General features: G+C 40.1%; 1 protein-coding gene across 1 annotated transcript in view; it reads left to right on the forward strand.

Moving 5' to 3' along the window:
* Positions 1-20,700, forward strand: part of PHACTR3 (phosphatase and actin regulator 3) — a 161,199-nt gene extending 140,499 nt beyond the window's left edge. The window contains exons 9-13 of the mRNA XM_088153987.1: positions 5,107-5,162; positions 13,480-13,541; positions 17,131-17,271; positions 18,989-19,065; positions 20,054-20,700. Coding sequence (XP_088010113.1) covers positions 5,107-5,162; positions 13,480-13,541; positions 17,131-17,271; positions 18,989-19,065; positions 20,054-20,069 — 352 coding nt within the window. The 3' untranslated portion in view covers positions 20,070-20,700. The remainder of the gene's footprint in view (positions 1-5,106; positions 5,163-13,479; positions 13,542-17,130; positions 17,272-18,988; positions 19,066-20,053) is intronic.
* The last annotated feature ends 4,264 nt before the right edge of the window (positions 20,701-24,964 follow it).

Raw genomic sequence — 24,964 nt, forward strand, 5'->3', positions numbered from 1 at the left:
GATACGCCTGAGAAATGAATGAGGGATGATATGCTCTTCTAATACTTGAAAGGCACAAGGAAGAAGGTCAGGTGGAACTTGTTCCCTCTAGTTTATGTGTGCAGGACCCAAGATTAGAAAAAACTTCCTAACAATAAGAGCAGTGGAGCAGTGGCACCAATTATCCAGAGAGGTGGGTGAGCCTTTGAACACATTTTAGCGTTCAACTAGAGGCTGGATATCTCTCTGTTGGGTAGGCTTTAATTTAGATTCTTCAATTGAGCTGGGGGGTCTTGGTAGCCTTTTCCAAATCTGTGATGTCCTCAAATGTTGGTTTAGCCCCAGATATACTTTGGAAACTGCACTCATAATTTAAACAGTTAACTGTTTTTATGTATGAACACTTTACCAGGGTCTGTTGGAATAACTGTGATTCTGGATTTAGCATGTCCAGACATGCTGATAAATTTGAAATCCTGTTATGTCAAAGGGGATTTGCCTGCAGCACAGGGAAGATACCTTGAGGTTTGTGGGCAGGAAAGTAAATTATCTTCATTTTCCAATGAGGAGGCAGAGGAGAGCTCAAGTTTTGCTTTTTTATTTTTCCCCAAGAATTTTTCCAGGTACTGAAAAGAATAGAAGATTAAACAAACATCTGTAAGATTTTTCCATGTGTGTTGCATAAATCTTATGTTTAGTTTAGGAGTATATGTGTGTGTATGAAATATGAAAGGCTCTGAGAGTTACCATGGATTGTATGTAAAGACACAAAACCTTCATACTCAGAAGAGCTGAGAGCACAGCTATTCTTTCTCCACCTTGAGATGGGCATACAAGCTCCCTTCTGTCACCTCCATCCAGTTGATACAACATTTGTAAGCTAATGTAAAACTTCTGGGAAGATCCATGCAGAGTACCAGTGACTGTTTTAAAATGGATCAGAGTCAGAGAAAGGTGACCAGAAGGTCTGGTGGTCCTTTGATGTGGAGATCAGCTTTAGCAGAACTCAGTGTTTGTTTTGGGAAGTTGTGTTAATCTCTGCCCTGGGAATTGAATTCTGAAGGGCCCTTGGAGGGGAATGAAGGGAGCATTGTTTGAAACATACTGGTGATATTTGCAGTATACCATAAAAAGCTTGGTTAGCACTGGGTTAGATTTTTTTTTTATAGTTTAGCAGGTTATGTAAAGCCCATTTGGATAGTTGATATTTCAGAAGTTGCATTATTTTAATAACCAGCTTGAGCAAGTTGCCCGTAGGTGGCTACTGAAACCAATTCCTGTTCCTTGAGATAAGGTGCAATCTTATCAGAAATAAGGACTGGACTGCCATCAGAAGTCACTGCCCTGTTCCAAGATGCCCACCTACCCTTTCTCTCTCATTTAACTTCCCAATGTGGTGCCCTTAATGTGTGTTAGACTGCAGTTTCCATCATTCCCAGCCAAACAAGGCAGTGCTGTTATCGAGAAGGAGTAAAATGATGTTGTAATATTGTTAACACTTTGTCAAACTCCATTTGGGACATGGGGTAAGTTGAGACCCGTTTGTTGTGACCAGAGGTTAGGAACTGGACAGGCCTAATTGCTTTAAGGGTTGACTTGCATGTGTGAATGGGATGTCCTAGATTTAACAGCTATGACTGAATTTTCTTTTCATTGCCAAAAAGTACTTTTTGAGGAACTTCTCACTCCCTTATCCTGATTTTGGGGGAAGTCTATAAAAATACACAGTGATTTGGCTTTGGGGGGACTTTGAAAGGTTGAGGCATGCAATTGTCTTGGGCTTCTTCAGATTCCTTGATAAGAGCAAAACATCAAGTTCATTTTTCCTGTTTCTTATTTCTGCATCTCTTTGCATTTTTTTTTGCATATGTCAGCAGGGAAATCCAAACACATATTAGCACGCATTTCTTTTAATTTTATACCATTGTGTATGCACACTTCCTAACAGGCAATCTCTATAAGTGATTTTATCTAATGGAAGCCTTTTTAATACGTATATTTTCTTCTGAATTGACTTTTCTGATATGCTCATTTTTTGTTTGCATTTTTGAGCTGAGACTTTGGAGAAAAATGCAGATTTCAGCACAATACAATGTTCCAGTTTGTTCCTAGGCTTGGGAATGGGAATGGGATAAATTTCTTCCCATCCTTCCTGTTGCTGTTTCAGGCAAATCTTAGATAGAAGTTAACTTCTTTTTGAGAAAGGAAAGCAACGACAGCAAACGGCTCACACCCAAACCATTCTTTCATAGAAATTAATCCTCAACTTTATTGAACAGCAGCTAAATTTAAACTCGGAGCATAAAACATTTTATAGAACTGAGTGGTAAAAAAGGGACATCAGGTCTGAATTGCAAAACTCCAGATGGCCACTATATGTCAGAAATGAAGTCCATAAAATATTTGTGCCATCTGGTCGTCATCTCTATTTTTGCAGCAATAGAGATCCAGTAGCCTGGGAACACCAGATACAGGTGTGACAAGACAATGCACCTGTACATACCTGTACACCTACATGCACCTGTACAGACCTGTAACACAAAATGGCAGAGTAATAGAGCACAGGCAATTATTTGTCTTTTGAAGAAAAATGGCCTAAATAGGGGCAGTAATTGTGCCTAGAAACAATACTTCATGTGCAAAAACAGGGAAGTAAGGCCTGATCAACTGCAATTGCGTACAGAAAAACAGAGAGAAAATTAGGGGCATTCTAAAGCAAAATAAGAACAAAAAGCTATAGTATATTAAATCAGAAAGCATGGAAAATTAAGATATGTTTAGGAACCTCCCATATAACTGGTGATGGGTAATTGCTGTTTGGAGTAGAGGTGACAACCTGTAGCCCATGGACGATATTTACACCCAGTGTGGACCCACTAAAATTTTGCAGCCAAATGTTGAAGTAAGGATGAGAATGGATCCACAGGGCTTAATCCCCTTAATTCCCATGGGCCCCTAAAATTACACTGATGATTTTACCTAGCCTGGTAAAAAAAACATCTACAGGAAAACAACTAAGCTCAGAGAACACCAAGAACTCAACAACTCAACCCTGACAGAGCTACATATATTCTCTACTATGTATGGATATTCCCATCAACCCCATGATTAGTCTTCCTCTTGGGGCTTACAAGGGGATTATGGGTCATAAATTCCAAATTGGGGAAGGCTTGGTTCAAGCTTTCTTGTGCTGAAGTGGTGATCTTCAGGTTCGATAGCGCTCCTAGTCCCCTCCCTTAAATGTTGCCACCTGATGGGACCTTGGAGGGATGCCTTTCTGGTGGCTGCCCCAGTCCTTTGGAACAGCCTCCCACCAGAGATCAGAGTGACCCCTACCCTTTTAGTGTTAAGGAGGACTGTGAAGACCTGGCTCTTCCCCAAGCATTGGGCTAGGATGGGGAGTTGAGCTGTCAGAATATTTGGTCTGGCGCCTGGGGGGAAGGGTATGTTTTTAACTATGTTTTATGGATTGGTTGTGAGCTGCCTAGAGTCTTTGCATGAGATAAATGGCCATATAAGTCCTATAAATCAATCACTCACTCATTCACTCAATCTTGTGCATGCATGCTCTCTCTCTCTCTCTCTCTCTCTCTCTCTCTCTCACACACACACACACACACACACAGATTGATCCAGTGCCCTTACAGATAAATCCCTATACAACTTAGTCCTGAGATGGGGGGTTGGTTCCAGAGCACCTCTTTCTGTTCAAAGAATAGAACTGAGATCCAGAAGGTTCATGTTGGAGGTACAAACGATTCTCGGATGCCTTGATCCCACAGTCCTTTAACTACCTCATGTGCTGCTCCGGCTGGATGGGAACCTCTGGTGAACCAGGGAGATGCAGGGAAAAGAAAGGATCTACAAAAATGTCAGTAGGAGTGAATCTCTGCCATATACTTCAACCCAACTACACACACTGTGATAGAAATATAATACTTTGCTTTATATTGTATTCGTCTATATTATTTCTCTTATATTTTATTTCTAATAAGGTAGAAATACAGGTGTTTTTTTTTTCCTGTTTTGGGCCCTCCCTTCCATCTGTTTTGCCATTAATGCTAGATAATTTGTGGCGGCCACTTAATAACCTTTCCAACCTGCCCTTTGTCTATCAATGTTAGTGGGGCTTGTTTGCTTATCCGATAAGGAAACTGAAATATATGGTCCATTTGCTTAAAAACACATTTCCCTATTTTCTGCACAGCAGCAAACAAACCTCAGCTTTTGGTCAACTCCATATCTTCTTTCTTTGCTTCCTTCTTTTTTTCCTTGTTCTGTATTCCATTGTTCATTTATATATTTTGTGTTTCACAGGCTGCAATTCAAAACCCAACCCATTAAGCACCCAAAAAAGCCTGTGCAGGGACAGATGATCGCCTTGTGAGATTTCAGGATAGATATTACACAGCATCTCTCTCGGGGAAAGTCTCCTTTGGGATGCAGGATCCAATCACTGTGCCTGCGATCATCTGATCCTGCAGAGTCAATCCAGAGGCTCTAGTAAAAAGGGGAGGCATTACAACCCAAGTAGATGCTTCGTGATGCTGTGAGCTGCTACACACACACACACACACACAGAGCTATTATATGCAGCGCGTTAGCAGGCAACGCTGTCACATTTTTGATCAAGGAACCACCTGCTCACACAATCCGAATTATTTTCTGCCAAACAGAAATGCTGTCATGACTTATCTCACTGGTGATACTAGATAAGGAAGCAACAAACTACAGGCAAGACTTGCAGGAAATCTATTTTTATTTATTTTTATTTTATTTAAAAAAAAACATAAATAGAAGTTCCTCCTGATTCTTGATGCCACATTCCCAGTTTTTTTTTCTTTCTTTCTGCCAAGAGTCAGGGAAAAATATGTGTTAGTGAAGCCAACTACAGAAACAGGACTGTCCTCTGTTTAGCAAAGAACTTTCTTTCTTGTCTTTGGGATGGAAAAGCGAAAGGTCTTTAAGGGCAGACTGTGCGCCTTTGATTCCTGCTCATGACCTAACTCCAAAGCCAACTCTGATTGGTCTCAGGACAAAACCGGACTTGGACAACAGAAAAAAAATCTGACAAACCCAAATCAAAGAGACAATGGTACAAAACGTCATCTTGATTTTCTTTCGCAGGCGATTGAGCCAAAGACCAGCTGTTGAAGAGCTTGAAAGACGAAATATCTTGAAACGTGAGTATTGGAATGCTTTCTCTGCCGAGCAAATTGAAATGTTTAGTTGTTTTGTGTGTTTATATTGCGTGTCCTCAACCAGCAGAAGATCTGCTTCTAGCTCTATGCAAGATAAATAAGCAGAAACTTTCTCTCGTCTAAATTTATAGGCGGTTGTTGGACTCAGAAAATAATATTTATTCTTAGAATAACTCTGCAGTCATTTAAGAAAATCGACCAAGACCACAGCATACAGTAATATCTAAAGTGTGCTGAATTCTTCATTCTTTTTGCTTTCAGAAGAGTCATGTGCACTGTGTCACTATTACTCCCATTTTGCTTGTTGAATACTGAGGCTAAGTGAAAAGTCACTTGTATGAGGACCCTTGCTGAGTCTGTGGCAGAGTTTTGGAGCTGGGTCTGAATTTATTAGCTTCTGACTTAGTGTACCAGGAACGAAATTTAGATTGTATGTATGTATTTTAAGAAGGAAAATTAAAGCTGACCACAAATTGCAAGTTCTTACTATTAAAAGTGCAGTGTGTTGTTTCCAGGCAGAAGAGTGATCAGATTACTTGCAGAATGCTCTATCCTCACTATGGCAACACAAATTTTAATTAAGCCATTAAGAGGTAAATTTCTGTGCCATAACTATGTAAGTTCTGCAGCAATGCCATCAGTTTTCATCCAACTTTATATCACCCACTCTATCCTATTTCACTAACTGAAGTTTTCTCAGGGCTTCAGACATGATCTGTTCTAGTCAACACCAGTCAACTATAGAGTCACTGAACATTTTCTAATGTTTTTAGTGCCTTTTTTCACACAGCACTCTCAATCAGGTTAAGTGGTAAAAACCTAGCAGCTGCATTCACACATTATGTTAAACTTGGGAGGGGGGGAGCTCTGCTTATTTCATTCTATATGGCTCAATGTATTTACAAATTCAGGAAAATGGGCTGATTTAGTATCCAGGTTAAGAAATGCAGCCAGTAAGTGAGTCATCTGATTTATGCTTTTCATAAATGAAAAATTTATGCTTTTCATATGCTATCAAAAGATTAAGGCAGATGCAATTCCCTTCATCTCCAAGACAGAGAGAACAAGCCACAGATATTTTACAGTACAAGAGTAAGGTCGACTGCAATCCTGAAGACAATTTCTTACAGACAACTTCTTTGGATTCAAGCGGGCCTTTCTTCTGCATGAACTTACATCAGATTGAGCTGGGCGTGATTTGGCGAAAGCCCATTGCTGAGTTCACTGCAACTGCCTGGTTGGCATCTCTTCTCTGCCATAGCCTTGTGCAATGGATTCAGACAGCCACTTCCTCATCTCCTCAATCCCCTTATTTGCAATATAGGGACTGAAATAGAATAAGCCTACTCCATCAAGTTTTTCAAAGGGTTAAGAAAAGTCATTCTGAAATCTCAGAAGCTGAGGGTGCCTTTTTTAAAGTAGTCTTTCCCCAAACTGATTCTCTCCAGATGGATCTCCAGCTTCCAGAATTCAAATCTGTTGCAGTCTTGACCCATCTAGACCGAGAAAAAATTATGTTAAGGTGTGCATGCATGTGCAAATATGTGCATACATGTAGACTCACTTCAGCCATATGGGCTTCCTGTGCTCCATAAATTATCATGATGGGCAGTCAACTATGGCATGAATTTGTGCATTCAAAGTGTAGCAAAGAGGCCATGGGGATAACCATGGCTAGATGTTGGAGTAAGTCTGGGAGACTCAGATTCAAGAACTGGATAACTCTGAAATGGCCACTGGCTGCACTCACACAACATGCTTAAACAGGTCAGATCAGGTTACATTCATGCTAAAGTTGTTCATTGTTAGCCTTTTTTAATGTCTTAATGTGTTGGGCAGGCACATTGGTTTCCTGGCCTAGTTTACTGGGCAAATCACAAAAATGGATCAATTCAATAAGCAGCTGAAGTATGCTGTGGGGATAGCGACACTCCTTCTTAGCTAACATATCTCACAGGATTGTTACTGTAGGATAAAATTGGAAGAGGGAGTACTGTGTATATCAACTTGAGTTTGTGAAGAAAGGCAAGATACCAAAGAAGGTAGGAAGGCAGGAAGGAAATTTGGGACAGGCAAAGGTGATAGTGATGTATAGTCACCTTATCTCCCCCTCCCCCAACAAAAATGTTGGGGATCTTCACAGTTGGCTATGCAAATATCTCTATGCAGAGATGTGTGCAACTGATATCTAACCCAGTGAGCAAATGTGAAAAGGCAAATGTGCTTTTTATAAGAGTTTGATATCCCATGTGTTATCCTTTTATTATCACACAAGCTGCTTTCAGCAAGACAAAACATGGGTATACCCCACCTCCTGTGTAGGGGTGGCCTTGCAGAACCAGAAGGAGCTTTCATCTCACATCCAATACTCTTGTTATAATGAGCTGAGCTCAGGCAGTGAAGCCAAGGGCGTAGCCTGAGCTGACATCAAGATGAGCAGAATAAAAAAAGGACCATCCTCCACACTGGATGAACATTCTGGGATATCACTTACAGGCAAAGTGGCTGGTGCTCAACTGGGTTTCCCCTGGATTTACTCCTGTGGGAAAATGCCTGATGGATTTAATTTACTTCGGTCTTTCAAGTGAAAGTTCCAATCTCTGTGTGCCAGACATGCCACAAAGCAGATGGCCCTGCATATACTTCAAGAAGGCATGTTGAAAGCTGTTCAAGAAGTTATCTCTACAAAGACATCCACAAGCAGGGCTGGGGAGTGCTTTTGCCTGAAGGTTATTTTCACAGAGGCTTGAACTAGGTTTGATGGCAAGCTGATAGGCAATACAGTATCTCCTGTATGTTTGTGAATCAGGAAGATGATTGTAGACCAGCCAGAGACCAGAGGGCAAGGTTTTGCTTTTGTGATTGGCTGCATTTGTGTGAACAAACCTTTTGGAAAGCCATAATAGCAGCCCATAGCTTCCTTTCATAAGCCAGCGCAATAACACAATTTAATGTTGTGTGAGCATGGAAGAGTCTTCCCTTGCATTGCATATGAATGTTGAGCTGTCAGTGTTTTGTCTTGCTGCTTATGTAGTAATGTTAGCAGGTAAGAAGCTCCTGAGTGCTAGAACACTTGATCTATGAGAAAAGAAATGTTATGCTTTTTTTTTCATTTTTCAACATTATATATGTGTGCGTGTGTATTCATAAGCCATTTTTGTAATTGGTCTATTTCTTCATGAATTTATAGTTTGGAATTGTTCACACAAAAGAACTGGCATGTGGCTGAGTTGCTTCTGCATCTTGCTCAGGTTCCTCCCACCAAGCTCAGCCAAAGGGGGACCGAAGCAAAATCATCTCTGGGGCCTCCTCAGCAACATGTTGGGTGGATTATTCCTCTGCAACTTCCTAGAAATTAACCAGCATTCCATACTGGTAATTAAGATCCTGCAGCACCCCAGCCAGTAGTCTAGTCTTCCCCTAGAGATCTTCAGTACCTGTTTGGTTCTCTAGTCCATATAAGCCAGTTGGCTAGAATTAGAACAAGCAGTAGTAGGTTACAGCAAACTGCAGGGAGATATTACAGAATAGCTAAATCGGGGTATCTTCATTCAGCCTTTAAAACAGGGCTAAAATTATTCCATAGGTTTTTGGGTTTTTTTCCTTTCAGGATGTGGAAGATGTTTCTGGACAGGTAGCAATGCAGTGATTGTTCTTTAAGCATGACTGAAATCTACCCTAATGCAGTCCCACGCATGAGAGTTGAGGCCAAAAATTACTGGTGAGGAGGGGAAGATAGAAACCATTGGATGGATGGGTGGATGGATGGATAGATGATAGACAGATAGATAGAGATGGATGTTTTAAATATGGGATTTAAAACATCCATCTCTATCTATCATCTATCATGATAGATGATAGTCTCCAGACAGGGTTGCTTAAGCCCATGGTCTGTAACATAATCATATTGGATGCTCTGGGTCTGCTGATAGTCAAGAACATTTTTAAGTCTTAAACATGAAGTACATTAGCAGCCACATCAGCATACTCCCAGAAAGCATAATGCGTTGCTGGCTGTGCCAGAAAGTTACACCAGCATTTCCAGCAAATAAATGTGAAAATGCTTCTGACTATAGGCCGCATGATTAATCTCTCATGCAAGACTGACCTCACCTATCCACCCATCCACCTTGCACAGGTCTCCCTCACAACTGTTCCAGAACAATAACAATGGCTTAGTGAGAAATACCAGAGGCATTAACCTGTCAGCCTAATTCAAAGTGCACCAGGGAGAATGGCAGCATGGGTCTTGGAGCACTTGCTTTTGAATGCTTTCAATGGAGAACTCTTCTCATTGATACGTTGCAGCCCATGCAATGGTGCAGAAGGCACTTTGTGGTTTCCACCGCTAAGCAGCAGTGGTCGTGGTAACACACAAAAGCAGAGAATGCCTCTTGCAGAGCATGGAAGACAGAGATATATAATGGCCCAAATAGGTTTAAATATCAGCTTGATGTCACTGACTCATACATTCTGTCTGCTACTGTATATCAAATGGTCTTTTTTAAATGTCTGAAATGTCCAGGTCATATGAAGTACCCCCCCCCCACACACACACACATACCACTTCCTTTTCTCAGCATCCTAGGTCAGTGTAATTTTTTTTCTCCACTATTTTTCTGTCTGTTCTAGTCAATGACCCAGGGTTTTAAGTAGACAAACCCCCATTCCTGAAATAACTCTCAGGATTAGGTTTTAGTTTAATGATTCTCAACCTTTCGCCTCACCAAGCATTCTGTCAAAAAAGCTTGGTGCTGCTTTTCTCAAGAAGAACATTTATAGGTTTACAAGAAGTCAATCATCATCAATCAAGTTTCTGTGAGATGGGCAGCATATAAATATGATAAATAAGTAAAATAAAAAACCATAGTAAGCTTTACAGACAATTATTTTTACTGCTGTAACGGTAAGATAATGAAAGCTAGTATTTGTCACTATGAGACCAGCCTTCTCTTACTCCAGCTAACAGGCCTGAAACATTACTTTGTTTTGCCCCCAAAAGGCCAAAATTTTCAAGGCTACTCCAGTCCTGGTTTCCTAGAAACACACAGCCAACATTCTTAGTTCCTTTTGCCTTAATGCTCCCAACTGGAGAGTGTCTGTTCCAGCGTCATACTGGCTGAGAAGACCCTTCTAATTAGTATTATTGTCCTGGATGACAAATACTGTTCCACCTGATGATTTCCAGATCTGAAGCCCCCTTTAGAAGGAGTGCCTTCCATTTCACCATATGTCAGCTCTTCGAGGTAGTCCAGGCAGGAAACCAAACCATGAGTGCTTTAAGGAGGTCACACAGGTATTATATTTACACTCCTGGGTGCTCCAAAACATTTTGGGGGAATCAAATCCAAATTGCTGCACAGCCATAGTAAATCAACTTAATGGCTTTAGCAAATTCAGCAGGTTTCCATGTCATCATACAATGCCACTCCCACTACCAAGAAGGTGTGTTACTTGTGTGAGAGTAGTCCACCATGTGTCCATCCCACATCACCTAGATGGCATGAGATACAGCCCCAGAGAAGAAGCCATCACTCATCCACAAGGTCTGCTTCTTCTTGCCCTTGGGACATGGGCTCACCATTTGGTCTTCCCTGAAGGCGCAATGTGACCAAATTGTGCAGTACAAGAGGGATTTATAGTATCATAAAGTTACACCACTGCCACAAAAATGAATGAGCTCTGTAATAGCAGCTTGCTCTTCCACCTATTAATAATTAAGTATCTGGCTGCAGGCCTGTCATCTTAATGAGACAACTCCTTCAGCTCTAAAGTGCCAAATGTATGAGTGTAATTTACACCCTTGCTCTTGACAAGGTTTCTAAATTAGCTACAACACTGAAACAATAAGTAGAATAAGCCTGGCGGGGCACGCAGTAGCACCCAGGAGGAAAGCAAAACTAAACCAGGCTCTCTTCCTTACAGAAAACACCCAGGAAAATCTTGGGGTTTCAAAGGTACTGTTGCTACTGTGGATATCCCCTGGTTGATGTAGCCCATATGGTGAAATCGGCTGTGAGAATAACCTTGGGAGACAGGGGGAAAAGCTGCAGCCAGGGCAACAGTCAGAGAAAAAAATATCTCAGCCCACAGAAGGAATGGGGCATGGAAGGGACCCTCCCTAGTTCTCTGGAAAGTAAAGACAAGGGAGGGAAGAAGTGCTTTCAGACTTGCAAGATTCTGTTACTGTAACCTTACAATAAAGGTAGTGTTACTCAATGTCTGCTTTTTTTGAGGGGGAGTTTCTAGATCTTGGACACTGAAAATCCTAAAAGGGGTGGCTACCAAGTGTGTACTGTAATTCCCTCAGCATTTTCAAGCAGTTCATACACATCTGTGATTAGTAGTCAATGTTAATTCAGGAGACTCATGAATATTCCCATTATGCAAAATTAAGACTGCTTTCTTGACAGTTTTTTTTATAACAGCTGAGGTAGTGATTTCCTTTCCTACTCTATCCCTTATTCCCTCCTCCTCCTGTATATAACCAGCACTTCTGGCTAAATTAGAAATTAATTGTTAAGGCTGTGCAGCCTTTACATTCGAGAGCAAGTGTGGTTAGTCTGACACCAGGGAGACCCTGGTTGAAGTCCACCCTCAGCCACAGAAGCTCCCTGGGTGACTTTGGGCCTGAGACCCTCAGCTCAGCCTACAGGGCTTTTGTTGTGGCAATAAAATGGGAGGAGAGAACACTATTTTCACTGCCTTGAGCTCTTGAACAAAATGCAGGATATAAATCTAACAAAGGGGGGAAAAAAGCAAATAATGTCCAAAAAGGTACTTTAGTGAATGCCAGAGCATGAATGTAGCACCTGTCTGCAACTCTTTAAAGCAGCTACTTCTTTTCCTAGGACTGTGCTCTTGTCCTTTGCAGCTGATGTGAAAAGTTGTAGATCAGTGCTACAATGGGGTCGACGTGCATTCTGAAACATTTTTTGGAAATAAAATCTGAGTCCTATTCATTCTTTCTCAAATGCAATTAATAGGTAGCATATGATGCCCTGAAGATATGCTGCTACCATTTTATAATCTTTTCCTCACTGGTGGCATATGTTTCTGCTTTTTAAAAATGTATCTGAGGCTACCTAAGCAGAAACCACATCTTTGCTGAAGCCTCTAATTCATATTCCAGGCTGAGCTTCAGCTGCTCATTGTCAAGTCTGCAAAGATTTCAGTCTCTCTCCAGTTACGACGTGTCTGAAAACAGCTACTATCCTTCCTTCCATAAATAGCACCACGTGGCTGCCTCTGTTCAGAGAGTTTGGGAGGTAGCAAATATAGAGATCTGGACTCTAAAAATACCTTCCCCTTTTTTCCCCCCTTCAAGCACCATTTTTAATGCTGGTTAACCAATTGATGGATGCAAAAATCGTGCTTTTGATTTAATGCAGAAAATGCCCTCTAGTGGGGCTGGTGCGACAACATACAATGCAAGTTTGTTCCACAATCTTCCTTCCTTCCTTCCTTCCTTCCTTCCACCCTAAAACGGTTAAAAGAAGCCCTGCTTCTTTCAGGTCACACGTGCACATCTTAATTTAGCAACAGGCAGCCCTGGATATAGAAAATCCATTAACTCATATCTGAAGACTAAGAATATATTTCACACAGTATTACAACAGCTGCAGCTGTGCTTATTTTTAGCCCCACTGTGTGAGAATGATCAAGCATGAATACTAATAGTTTCGGTATATAAACGGGAAGGGATTTACAGTAGAAGAGAGTATCTCTTTAAGACACTATTTATTTTATAGAAAAGGAATCCCTCCTTCCCCCTCTCTGCCAAATGTATGAGGAATCTATAATAAGATTGGCATCCTCAGAATATTAGAAGGCAAAGGAATGCGTGGGAGTTGATTGCTGGCTATTGTTATAAATTAATCAACAAAATTACAGGAGCCTAGCAGAGTAAGTGTACAAGGAACGTGTGTTCCCTGAAGCAGCTGCTCTACAATGTTCCAGCTCGTAAGGGCAGCACGGATGACTCAGACAGAGATGTGGCATCACAAAACGATCATTTAGACTTCTAAAAGTCTATCGATTTTCCCTCTGAAAACACTCCTCATTGTCCTGATGGAAGAACGGGATTGGCTCTTGCACGTTTGTTGAAGTCCAGTTTAATTGGCCACCAGCAAGGAGAGCTGACACTGGCATCCACGTAACCCTCACGCTAAGGAGTGTGTGATGCTTCTGGCAGAATCCCAAGCAAATTGAGCTGTGTAGAGAGCTGGTGGTGAAAAAGAGAGGGCAGCAAAGTTGGTCTTGATGAGGAAAGTCATCTCTCTCTTCATATTTTCTGCAGAAAGGAATGATCAAACAGAACAAGAGGAAAGGAGAGAGATCAAGCAGAGGCTGACAAGAAAGGTAAGGTACCTTTACATGTTCTCTGTCTTGACCAAATATTTAGCACATAGTTAATATGATGCTACTGCAGCCAAACAGATTTACTCACCAATGCTATCTGAACTACTGGATCCTGACTAGCAGTGAGAAGTTGCTTCTGGGTGGGGTCCTGCAACATTTTCTCCCCTCCAATAACACCTTTGAGAAAATTATATGAGACCTTGGATACAGTCCATGAATAGGCATAATTAAATCCTACCCTTTGCTGGACAATGACCTACCATTTGTATGTAGCTTAATACAAAATGGGCAAGTTGGCTAATACCTCAGAAGACAAATCCATGATTCAAACTTACTATGATAGGCTTGACCATTAAACCAAAGCCAACAGGGTAAGGTTCAACTGTGACAAGTGTAAGGTTCTCTGGATCAGAAAAATTAAACAGATAGATACAGAACTGGGGGACCTGGCTGGGCAGTAGAATGTGTGAGAAAGATCTTGGAATTTTACTGGATCATCAGCTGAATATGAGAAAGTGATGTGATGCAGCAGCTAAAAGGGCCAGTGCAGTCTTAGTCTACTTTAACAGATATATTGCATTCAAATCACAGGAGGTAATATTTCCACAGTACTCTATACTAGTTAGACAACACTTGGAATATTGTGTCCAATTGTGGCATTACCCTTTCAAAGGGATACGGAGTTAGTTCAGAGGAGACCTACCACAATACTAAGGAAACTGGAAACCAAGTCTTATGAAGGGTTACGCCTGTTTAGCTTGCAAATTAGATGACTAAGATATATGTAAAAGGCTATGAAAGAGGGCATTGACCTGTTTTCTGTGGAAACAAAGAGCAACTCATTAATTTCAATGGGTTGAAATAAAAAAAAAAGGATTTATGTTGAATAGTAAGAGGAATTTCCCGACTTTAAGAACTTTTAAGCAGTAGAATGGTTTATCTAGAACAGTGGCAGGTTCCATCTCTCCTTAGGTTTTCAGATAGGGCTGGATGGTTAATTTGTCAGGAATAGTTTGATGAATGACTATCCTGAGAAGGGGGGCTGGATGAGATGACCTATAAAGTTATCTCTTAAGTCTACAAGTTCTGTGAGTCTATGAAACAGTAAAGGGATCATATTGATCAGCTTGAACTGAGGTACAGTTGGAATATACGTTGAATGTATCACAACTTTATAATTGAGGAAGATTCCTACTGTATCACACATAAACATGTTGCACACAAACTGTATTGCACACAAATTGAATGGAAGGCAAGGATTTTGCAATCCTCCTCCTCGCTATTAATATCTTGCTAGGTCTGCTGAGTCCTCCCACCAAAAACTCAATACACACAGTTAAAAATGAGGTTGGGCATTTATTTACAAGATACTGCATCCTAATACAAGCAACTGGAATTAATGTTGAGCCAAAGGTTTCTGATAATCAGCCACATTAAACCCCTCCATGCCAGTAACAAGAAGTACTGCCCAAGGACAATTCTCAGGGATTCATTCATTCACTCACTCACTCATTCATTCCCCAAGGTAATGCACAAATCTTTTGTGGAAATTCTAAATATAGGCTGGTATTAAAAATAAACTATAAACGCTCCTATAAGTCTCTCTCTCAATGTACCTTTAAACTCTATACATAGAAAACACAGATGAGAATGACGCTTTCTGCCATTTCATTTGGGAGCAAATAATTGGGGTTCCCCATGAAGGATATTCAAACACTCCCAGGTATTGAGTGACTACATGAGTGGAAAGTGGCATTATATCTCCTGGCAACAGATATACATTGTGTGAATCTTTCTTCTTGGGCATCCATTCTTGAACTGGTCCTGTTCACAGCGAACTTCACAATTATTGACTGTTTGGTTATAGGAAATGATTGCAGCCAATAAACCTGCTGGTTATCAGGAAGTGTCTATCAACCCATTACCTGCTCCCTCTATTTATTCCTTGAGGGAGGGAATGTCTGAATAATCCTTTAGTAAGAACCTCCCAAGTGATTGTGGACAGTACAGATTTCAGCTAGGCCTGTGGAAAGTAACTTACATTTGCACTGACAAACAGAAGTACACCATGAAGGGAATGCAACTCAGTTACATTACTTTGAACGACTTTGAGTCAGTGCTGTGGGAAGAGGCTCCTTCCTCCACACTGGCTCAAGTACTTCCAAGTTGGGTGTCTTCAGTGCATTGTTTGCAATTTAGCCTGCACTGGGGCTGCCCAGCCAGGAAGACCTTCCTCCACTGCTGTGACAGAAGACTCCTCTCAGCCTTTTCCTGCGGTGTTAGCTCTGACAGAAAAGACTGAGACGGGTTGCAGAGCAGGGCAATGTGAAGCAACATGGTTGCTTCATGCTTACAAATGAAGGGTCCTTCTTGATCTGCAAACCAACCTGAAGGGAGTCTTTGGATGAAGCTTCATGGAAGTGAAGAATCCTTTCAAAGATGTGCATGGCCCTAGTTCTGAGCACTCACTTTCTCTCTCTCTCTGCTGCCAGAAGCTGAGCAAGCAAGTTGGCAGCAGAAAGAGGAAAGATTGTAAGAAGAACATTGAAGATGGCTGTTACAATTTTTGGCATGCCTAGCTCCTACAAGTATCTGGAGGCTGCTCACTACAGAGTTTCATGGGATGCTTTGTCATCCAGAGCCAAGAACACATTGGAATGCATTGTTACGTGCAAGAAAGATAAGACACTGATCTGTGAAAATCACATCACCTATCCTATACCCACATTGTTTATCCATAAAAATGGCACTTACAGAGTGCCACCCACATATGTTTAAATATACATGCAGCACAAAGCAATGAAATGACAATGCATGGCATTCACTTTGCGATGCATGTCCATCAGAATGAGAGAAATGCTCTGTGAGACTAGACCTACAGCCCTTCTAGTGCATCATTCTGTGTCACATAATGGTCAAATTGATACATTCAGGAACCTTCCAACTTCCTAATGCCAGTAATCTCTATGGAGAAATCATTTTTCACAAGCAAGTTTCCTTTGAAGGTGTAAAGATCTAGTCCAGAGCTTGTTAGGGTACTGCTTATGTCAGCCATGACTGGAGTAATGGAAACAACTGAATGGAAACAAGAACCTTTTCCAACAAAGCAACTTATCTCACAACAGGAAAAAAAGAGCTGCATGAAGCAATCCTAAATTAGAACTATTTGGAGCATCCAGAACTGCTTGTGTTACATTCTACACATGGACCTGTTCTTGTTAAGTTGTAAGTTGGGAACTCACAACTTAATTGAGAAATTATGTACCTAATGTAATGTTAAGAAGAGTACTTCAAAAGCAGAGAACTTTTCAAGCTGAATACAACATGACAAAGAAAAAGAAGTTCCTTAGGAGGTACCTACAGTTACAAGAGAGCAATTCTAAAGTAGCCTGAGGGATGTCATACTCTAAATTTTGGTCATGAATGCCCAAGTGTTTCCAAGACAAATACCTTTTGCATGTTGTTTTTCTTATATTCCTAAATGTGTTCCAAACAGAATTAGCAGAAAGGAAATCTAAGCATTTCAGTTAATATTCTCCATCCAAGTCTCTTTACAGCTCTCAGATTTCATGAATTTTTCCTCCCAAAGCTTAATCAACGACCTACAGTTGATGAATTAAGAGACAGAAAAATCCTCATTCGATTCAGCGATTATGTGGAAGTGGCAAAAGCACAGGACTATGACCGACGAGCAGACAAGCCATGGACGAGGCTTTCAGCAGCAGATAAGGTACTGCTGTGTTTCTTTTGAAGGACATACGCCTACCAAGGGTGTAATGTGCAACCCCTCTCTTGATGATACCCTACATGTTAAACCGAACCCACAGAAACATAGAGTTGTCAGAAGCTATTTAGGCTATTGAGTTCAACCTCCCTCCTCAGAACATACGTCCAAATTAAAACATCCCCAACAGATACCTGTCTAGCCTGTACTTGAACGCATCCTGTGAAGGAAACTCACCACCAATCTGGGTTGCTGGTTCCACAGTCAGACTCCCCTTATTTATTTATTCAATGTGTATGGCCACCCATATCAACAAATGACTCAGCCATATCATTCTCATCATTAGAAAGTTTTTTCATCAGAGGAAACAAAAAATAAGGCACCTTATTGTGATACCACTGGATGCATATCCCCACTGAGTTTCTCTACAGGTTTTTGTCCCCAGCATTTTTGGGAGGTTGAGAGTCATTGGTTCCTGTGCCTTATTGTTTTCTCCTATAGTTTGAGTAGGTGGTGCTTCATGACATTGTGTATTTGCAAGATACTGTGATTACATTGAGAAGTGAGAGGAATCTTTGAAATAGGTTTCCCTTCAATGTGTTGAAATGAAAGGGCTTTGCTATTCATGTAATAGTACAACAGGCCACCTGAGAACGTATTTGCACATTTTGATTATGTGCCATCAAGTTGGAGATAGGTCCAAAGAAAGACATATTGATCTTTATTTTTCACGGTAAGGGGTGGTGCTGCAATTCATGATTCTTTTTACATTGTTTCTCCCTACATACTGATGGCACGATTATTTATTTATTTATAGCATTTTATTGCATTTTTAACCAAGCTAGTTAATTGGTAGCAAAGGGACCTTGTGCTGCATAACTTTAAAGTAGGAGACAGTTCATTATTCAGACTGGAAAATTGTAAACCAAGTTATCACCATGGGCTTGTGGCACTTGCAGAATGGAAAGTTTATATATTTGGTTCAAAGCTTACACATAGCCACTAGCACATTTTGTCATGGATTGGTTCACACTTGACAGCAGCAATATGGGAGGCATTTTCTCTTCATGGGTGAAGATTCTGTGATATGTTTGCACAACAAAGCTGATTGAATATCTTGGGAGAAATACTTAACCCGAGTACCGGCAGTGTAGGATCACTCATGCCTCACATAATCAGGGATTGATCATCTTTGATCGCCTGACAGCCACCACAAGTGCGGCTGCCAATTGCTTTTGAACCACAAAGTTCAGAAAGTTAAAAAATTGGGGTGGCAAGACTGAAGTCTGTAACCCCATGGACAGAGCTGGGGGGCTTACCCATGCTATTGGATGTAGGGGGATGTAAAACAGAGAGCAACCCTATCTGTTTACCTTTTTTTGCGCCTATGTTTACAACACAACTACTTTCAGCTAGAACTAACTCTCTGCTGATTGCTTTTAGCTGTTCACATATGGTAATTCCCTCAATCTGATTTAGTTAAATATGTTGCATAAATACAAGCTGTAAGGAGCTATTTCATGGAACCCTCCACTCGTGGGATTATTTTATTGCCACCCACTGGCATGGATGTGGAACAGACTTCATCTAACTGTTCAACTGGACATGCTTGTGATTCTTTATTGAGAAGGATAGTATGTAATTTCTGTTATATTTTAAAGCGATGCCTTTTCTTACCAGTTTTAAAGGATTAATTCACCTTGTTTCTATTTGAATTTTCCAGGCAGCCATTCGTAAAGAGCTAAATGAATACAAAAGTAATGAAATGGAGGTGCATGCATCAAGCAAGCATTTGACAAGGTCAGTTGCCCAGATAGTATCTATTCATCCACTGAATATCATAGTCTTTAGATCTACCTATCCCCCCTCTCTCTCTCTTTTTATCCCAAACTCACAATCAGTTTACTTAGTAATTTTCTAAGCATCTAGCCCCAAGTTGTTCAAATAATGAAAAATACATTGCTACTATGCAAAAGAATAGCAGCAACCACAACAACCCCCAAAAGCCAAATTTTCAGTAAATGTTCAGCACAATTTGAGTGAGCATATACCATTTTTAAATAAAAGGTAACTTATGGTGTACACAGAAATACTAATTCAGTAGTCTACCTTGACCTGCATATGGAGGAAATTAAAGAAAACAGGTTAGGAAATCTAACTGCTTGCTTAAATTTCAGATCAGGCCCATGAATATGATCATGTTCAGCAGTGAAAATTACAAAAGGGAGTTCCTGTAATTATTCCCTTTAAGCATGTACATCGATCTTTTGATTGCAACCAATTTGTGAATATAACCTACCGATCAATTTCTTCACTGTAACAAAACTTATCAAAAAATGGCTAATCACTGCAGGATCTTGAAATTCTTCAGATGCTATGTACTATATTTGCTTGGCATAAGAAGATTGGCAATAATCATGATCAGAGTTGCTACCAAAGTTCAGTCTAAAATGAAAATTGAAGTGAATTTGGAGATCTCAGCTCAAGTGAAACATTTAAGAGTTTGAGAAACTCAGATCAAATTGGTGCATGTCTGTGGGCAGAAGCCAGGCATTCTTAAATTGTTATCAAGTATCACCAAAAGCAAAATTCAGTATGGAAGAGTTCCTCCTTGGGCAAAACAATTTTAAAATTTTGAGGATGATAAAGTTTTGGTTTGACTACCAATAGATAACTAACTCATCCTTAGGTCCTTGCATACTGCTCTTTCTTACATGGAATTGTTGTTTGTGATAGAATTTTTAAAGAATTGCCATAGTCACTTATGTCTTTTCCTTTTGACTTCTAGATTCCACAGGCCATAGAGATTTTCTTCTGAGAAGAATTTGTCTACTTTTTTGATATCCACTACTGAACATGCATCAGGGAAAATATGAAGGCCTTTCTTTGAGGTTCAGTCTATGAGAAGCTGATGTTTCAAGTTCAGGAAAGACTGCAGATTCGATCTCTGCAGCTCCTATTTAAAAAGAAGCTCTATCAGAGGAAGGCTGTCACCTTGGAGCTGCAACGCTCGAGGTGTGGGAGAATGAGCTGAAAATGACTGATACTGAACTTATCCAAAAGGAAATGACTGCATTCCTTTGCTACTTGTTTTAAACTGAATTGCTGCATATCTTGGGAAAAGAGATGTTGTGCATGTACAGGCTCTACCATTCCAAGGCCTCTGACATAATGGACATGGCGCACACCATCATTCAGTATTATCATGGTGACGAGACATTTGGAACTTATCACAATTAGTTTGTACAAAACACTTAAGTTCATGTTCTACAAAGTTATTTACTATATTGTTTCTTTTCTTTTTTATATATATAATGTCTAACAAAACACTCTGATTTTTTTTTGGACTCCTGTTCATTTTTTTTTTGTTAATTAAATGATTACTTACTGCAGGAAACAATTCCACAGACTTCCATGGTTTATGATATCTAGGAAGGGAGGGATCAGAGTTTGAAGGAAAATGGGAAATGATTTGATTTCTTCTTTCTCTCAAATTAAACAAGTTTTATATTAGGGGCTTCCATTTTCCAGAAAGAAGATTCAAGAGTAGGACTGCAAAAATGGATGGTATTGGGTCAATTTTACTGTAGTAACTGAGGAGCTGAAGTAGTGCACTGGAAAATTAGCACTCAAATTTTTAAAGAGTAAGAACCTATTTTAGGCTACCACTAATCAAAAGCACAGGATTCAAATGCAGAAGAATATCTGTATCCGTAAAATTGTTGCAATCTGCTTGTTTGCACAGTATGATGTGAAATTTGACAATAGCCTACCTTAATGGAGAAAGAGCTGCTAACAGAAGAGCTATGGAAGTAAATGAGTAAAAGAAAGAACATTTTTTCATCTGAATCCTGATGTCCGATAGAGTTTCCACAGTAGCAACAACCACAATTGTTTGGGTATATGCTTGGGTATCTGGTGAATGCAGTTGTACACTCAATGATCTGAGATGACTTCCCACTAATACTTTTAGATAAGTCTTGTCAGAGTAAATACAATGGACAAAAATATGGGATGTTGCAAATTGAATGTATAATACATATCTAATTTCTTCCTTAAGAATTACAAGGGCTCCACATAGCAGACAAAAAATAAATGGGTTCAGAGAGCATCAGAATAAAACTGTGGTATGGAAAATGCAGACCTAAGCAACCATTAACCCATTCAGGCAAACACAATTCATGAGGCATATACAGCAGCCAGCTAGAAATTACTGATCCTCATAAACAGTTCACTGTTGGAAGACCTGAAAGACCAGATTAGGGTTAGATCATAATGGGGAAAACTGTCTATGTGGTCACTAGGAGTTGAAAACTTGATGGCACATAATCAATCAATCAATCAATCAATCAATCAATCAATCAACCAACAACAAGCAGCCAGCCTTGATAGACCATAATCATGTGACAGCATCTGATTGATCACAAGTAGTGCAAACCTGAGATAAGGCATCAAAAACTATCTCAGAGAAAAGAATAAAACACATAGTAAAATCATACCATGTAATGAAATTCCCTACTGGACTGACACTGTCTCTCTACTATGCACTTTTGAGTGAATTATTAATGTAAGTACTGGTTTATGCCAGGCTTAAAAATATTCTGGTTTTGTATTATGCAAGATGTTATTTGTAAATATGTTGCAGTTTATATGTGTGAGTTAATTCCCATTCCTAAGATTGGGAGAGATGATTATGCTGAAAAGTTTTTCAAAGGCCTATTACTCTTAAAACAATAGGCCCTGTGGTGCGGTTTCACACATACCGAACTGGAGTGTTTGCTTTCCTTTTGCATAATTCATTTTAATTGGGGACCACTTTTGTGCAGAAAAGATCCCTATAGACTACTGTTTATTGAAACTGAAATCAGAGCTGATCAAATCCTAATGAGGTATTATCTCAATATGAAGCAACGGTATCTTCAGAATATATAAAATCATTCAGAAATTCTTCAGAATGCAGATAAATATTAGAAAGAGATGTGTGTATCAGTTTAGGCAAGATTCAGGCTATGAGATGGGAGGATGAGGTACAATCTGGAACATATATTCATTTGCCTGTCCTATTCTAATTTTCAGTTTCAAGAAAGCTGAAGACAGAAAAAGAAAAGGAGGAAGATTCTATCGTTTATATAAAACGTAATAGGGGGTGGGGAGGGAGGGGAAGCTGGGGAGATGGGCAGCATACAAATTTAATAAATAAATAAATAAGCAAGCAAGCAAGCTTTGGATCCAGTGATTGACAAGTCAACCCTCAAATCAGAATATTTTGCAACTGTATAATCACTGGTCCTTTCATTCAGTGCACTGAGATACCACCTGGATGAGAAAAGTCCTCAGCTTTACCATTTGTCTCAGTTCATTATAATTCCCTCTTCTATGTGACAAAAAATATTGCAGTATCTCCCCTCATCTCTTCTACAGACTAAAACATGTAGAGATCCCTCAACTATTTCTCACAAAACGTGGTTTTCAGACTCATCACCATCTCAGTAGTTATCCTCTAAACTTGCTACTCACTGTTCTTTTTGAATTGTGGTGCCCAGAACGGGACACACGACTCTAAACAGGGTCTGATCAGGGCAGAATAGAAGGTTTTAAAAATGATTTATTTATTTATTTAAATGTATTGGCCACCCAACTCCAGTGGCCTCTGGGTGGTGTACAAAACTGGTCTTCCTTTTACCTGGATTCTATGCTGCTGCTAAGGCATTTGCTTTTTTAGCACCTGCATCATAATGCTGGCTCACGTCTAACTTGTAGCTGACAGGTGCATCCAGATCCGTCCGAACACTTACAGGCATTCAGAAAAAGCATCACAATTTTACCCATTTGCCTTAACCACCCACTCCCCCCTTTCACAACCCTTCCTCACCAACCTCTCTGTGGAGCCTGATACATTCTCTCCTAAAATAAGTTACAGGTAGGTAAATAAAAAAAATCAGAATGTGGCTAAATCCCCCCCCCCCCAAATGCTTTCTATAAAATTTGGTCTGCCTCATTCACATGGACGCAGCTAACCTTCAAAAGTGTCTGTTTTTTCCATGCTCAATTGGAGAGTAGGGTTTTTTTCCTGAATTTTGCCCCTTCATCATATGTGACCAACCCTACAGCAGTGTTTCCAAATCTGGGTACCCTCCTGATGGGCTGACTTCACCTCCCAGAGTTTTACAGCATGCTATTGCTGATATTACTGGGAGTTAGGTCCATGCAACCGAAAGTTCCCCACTTAGGAAAGCTGCTTTAGGATGACCTGACTTGGATTTAGTGTTCTGGATTGGGCAATCTGTGCACACCTGGAAGTCTGTAATCTACCTGGTGTTGTAGCCACATTTCATATCCCACTGTGAGGTATTGGAAAAGCTGCCTTGACTGATGATTGGAGCAAACTAGCCCCACAATATATATAAATAGTTTATGGCACATGTTACTGCATGAAAGGATCTCTGTGAAGCTATTCTCCAAGCTCCAACCCGCTTTGACCAGCTCAATCATCTTTATAAGAATGAAGATGGAAGGAATTTGTTTCCCACCAGCTGTGTCAGAGATGTACCCATTAACTTGGTGTATAAAGCCGCAGAAGTTGGAGGTGAGACTTTTGGTGGATACATGCATTTCCACGTTTAGGAATTCCACGTCCCATGTTGTAGGACCTAGAGATGCGCATAGTGGATTTTCATATTACTCACAAAAATAAGAAAAAAATGCCTCCAAATTTCATCTCCTTTACCTTGACGTCCTGTCCAACAAATTGAGTTGGTTTCAATGAAATCTCACGAGGACCACCTAGTGGGAATAAAAATAACTGCAGAAAGAGAAGCATTTTTCAGAGTAAATTGCATCCAACTCAGCCCCACTGGATGCAATCCCAGAAAGTCTGTTTTGCAGGTTGGGCTTTAGGGTGTAAAACAGTTGAGGAATTTTGAGTTGAATAAACATCTCCCTTTAAAAATATAATTAATTTCTTAGGGTTAAGATTTCAACAAATAAAAATACTGCTCATTGTTGAAAGAAAGGTAATATTTAATGTTTAGTCCCTTCATTTGGAAATTCACAATACCTTAGCTCTCAATCCTGCCCATTAAATTACATGCTCAGAGAAAAAATGGTTCTCTCCTTGATTTATCCTCTGAATCTCAAGTTAATTAATCTACTGATCAAGCTGATTAAAGTTCTCATCCTTGTTAGATTGCAAGTTACACAAAAAAAATTCTATAGCCAGTTTCTGGATTTGGGGAAGTAAATCACAGCAGGAGAGACAGATTTAATACCTGTGTCAGTTTCGATGGTTAATGCAGTAGTTATGGGGCCACCTGATCTGGGATGCATAATATAGATACCTTATGAATGGCAGCAGACTTCTCTAATTTGCAAACTGGTTCTCAAGCTAGTAGGAACCTGCTTTTTGCTGCAAGATTCTTATGTGTTAACATTTGGGTGTACAAGAATGGAAACAAAAAAAAATATTTTCCCCTATTTCTAACTACAGAGATAGGGTTGGGTCCAACTTAACTTAGGTGCACTTGAAATCAATAGAGCAGAAATTGCTTATGACTTACTTTTCATGCTGATTTCAATGGAATATAATTGCTAGTAAGAAAGGTTGTACCCAGTTCACAGTACATTTGCTGGAGTGTGAAAACATGATCCAGGAAACCATAATCTGACTGCATGAAAAGTGGTTAGTTTCAGAGAAATTTGA

The sequence above is a fragment of the Python bivittatus genome, unplaced genomic scaffold (genome assembly GCF_059951505.1).
Source record: "Python bivittatus isolate LINGU-HERP-01145 unplaced genomic scaffold, Pbiv_v1 ctg000700_np1212, whole genome shotgun sequence".
NCBI lineage: Eukaryota > Metazoa > Chordata > Lepidosauria > Squamata > Pythonidae > Python > Python bivittatus.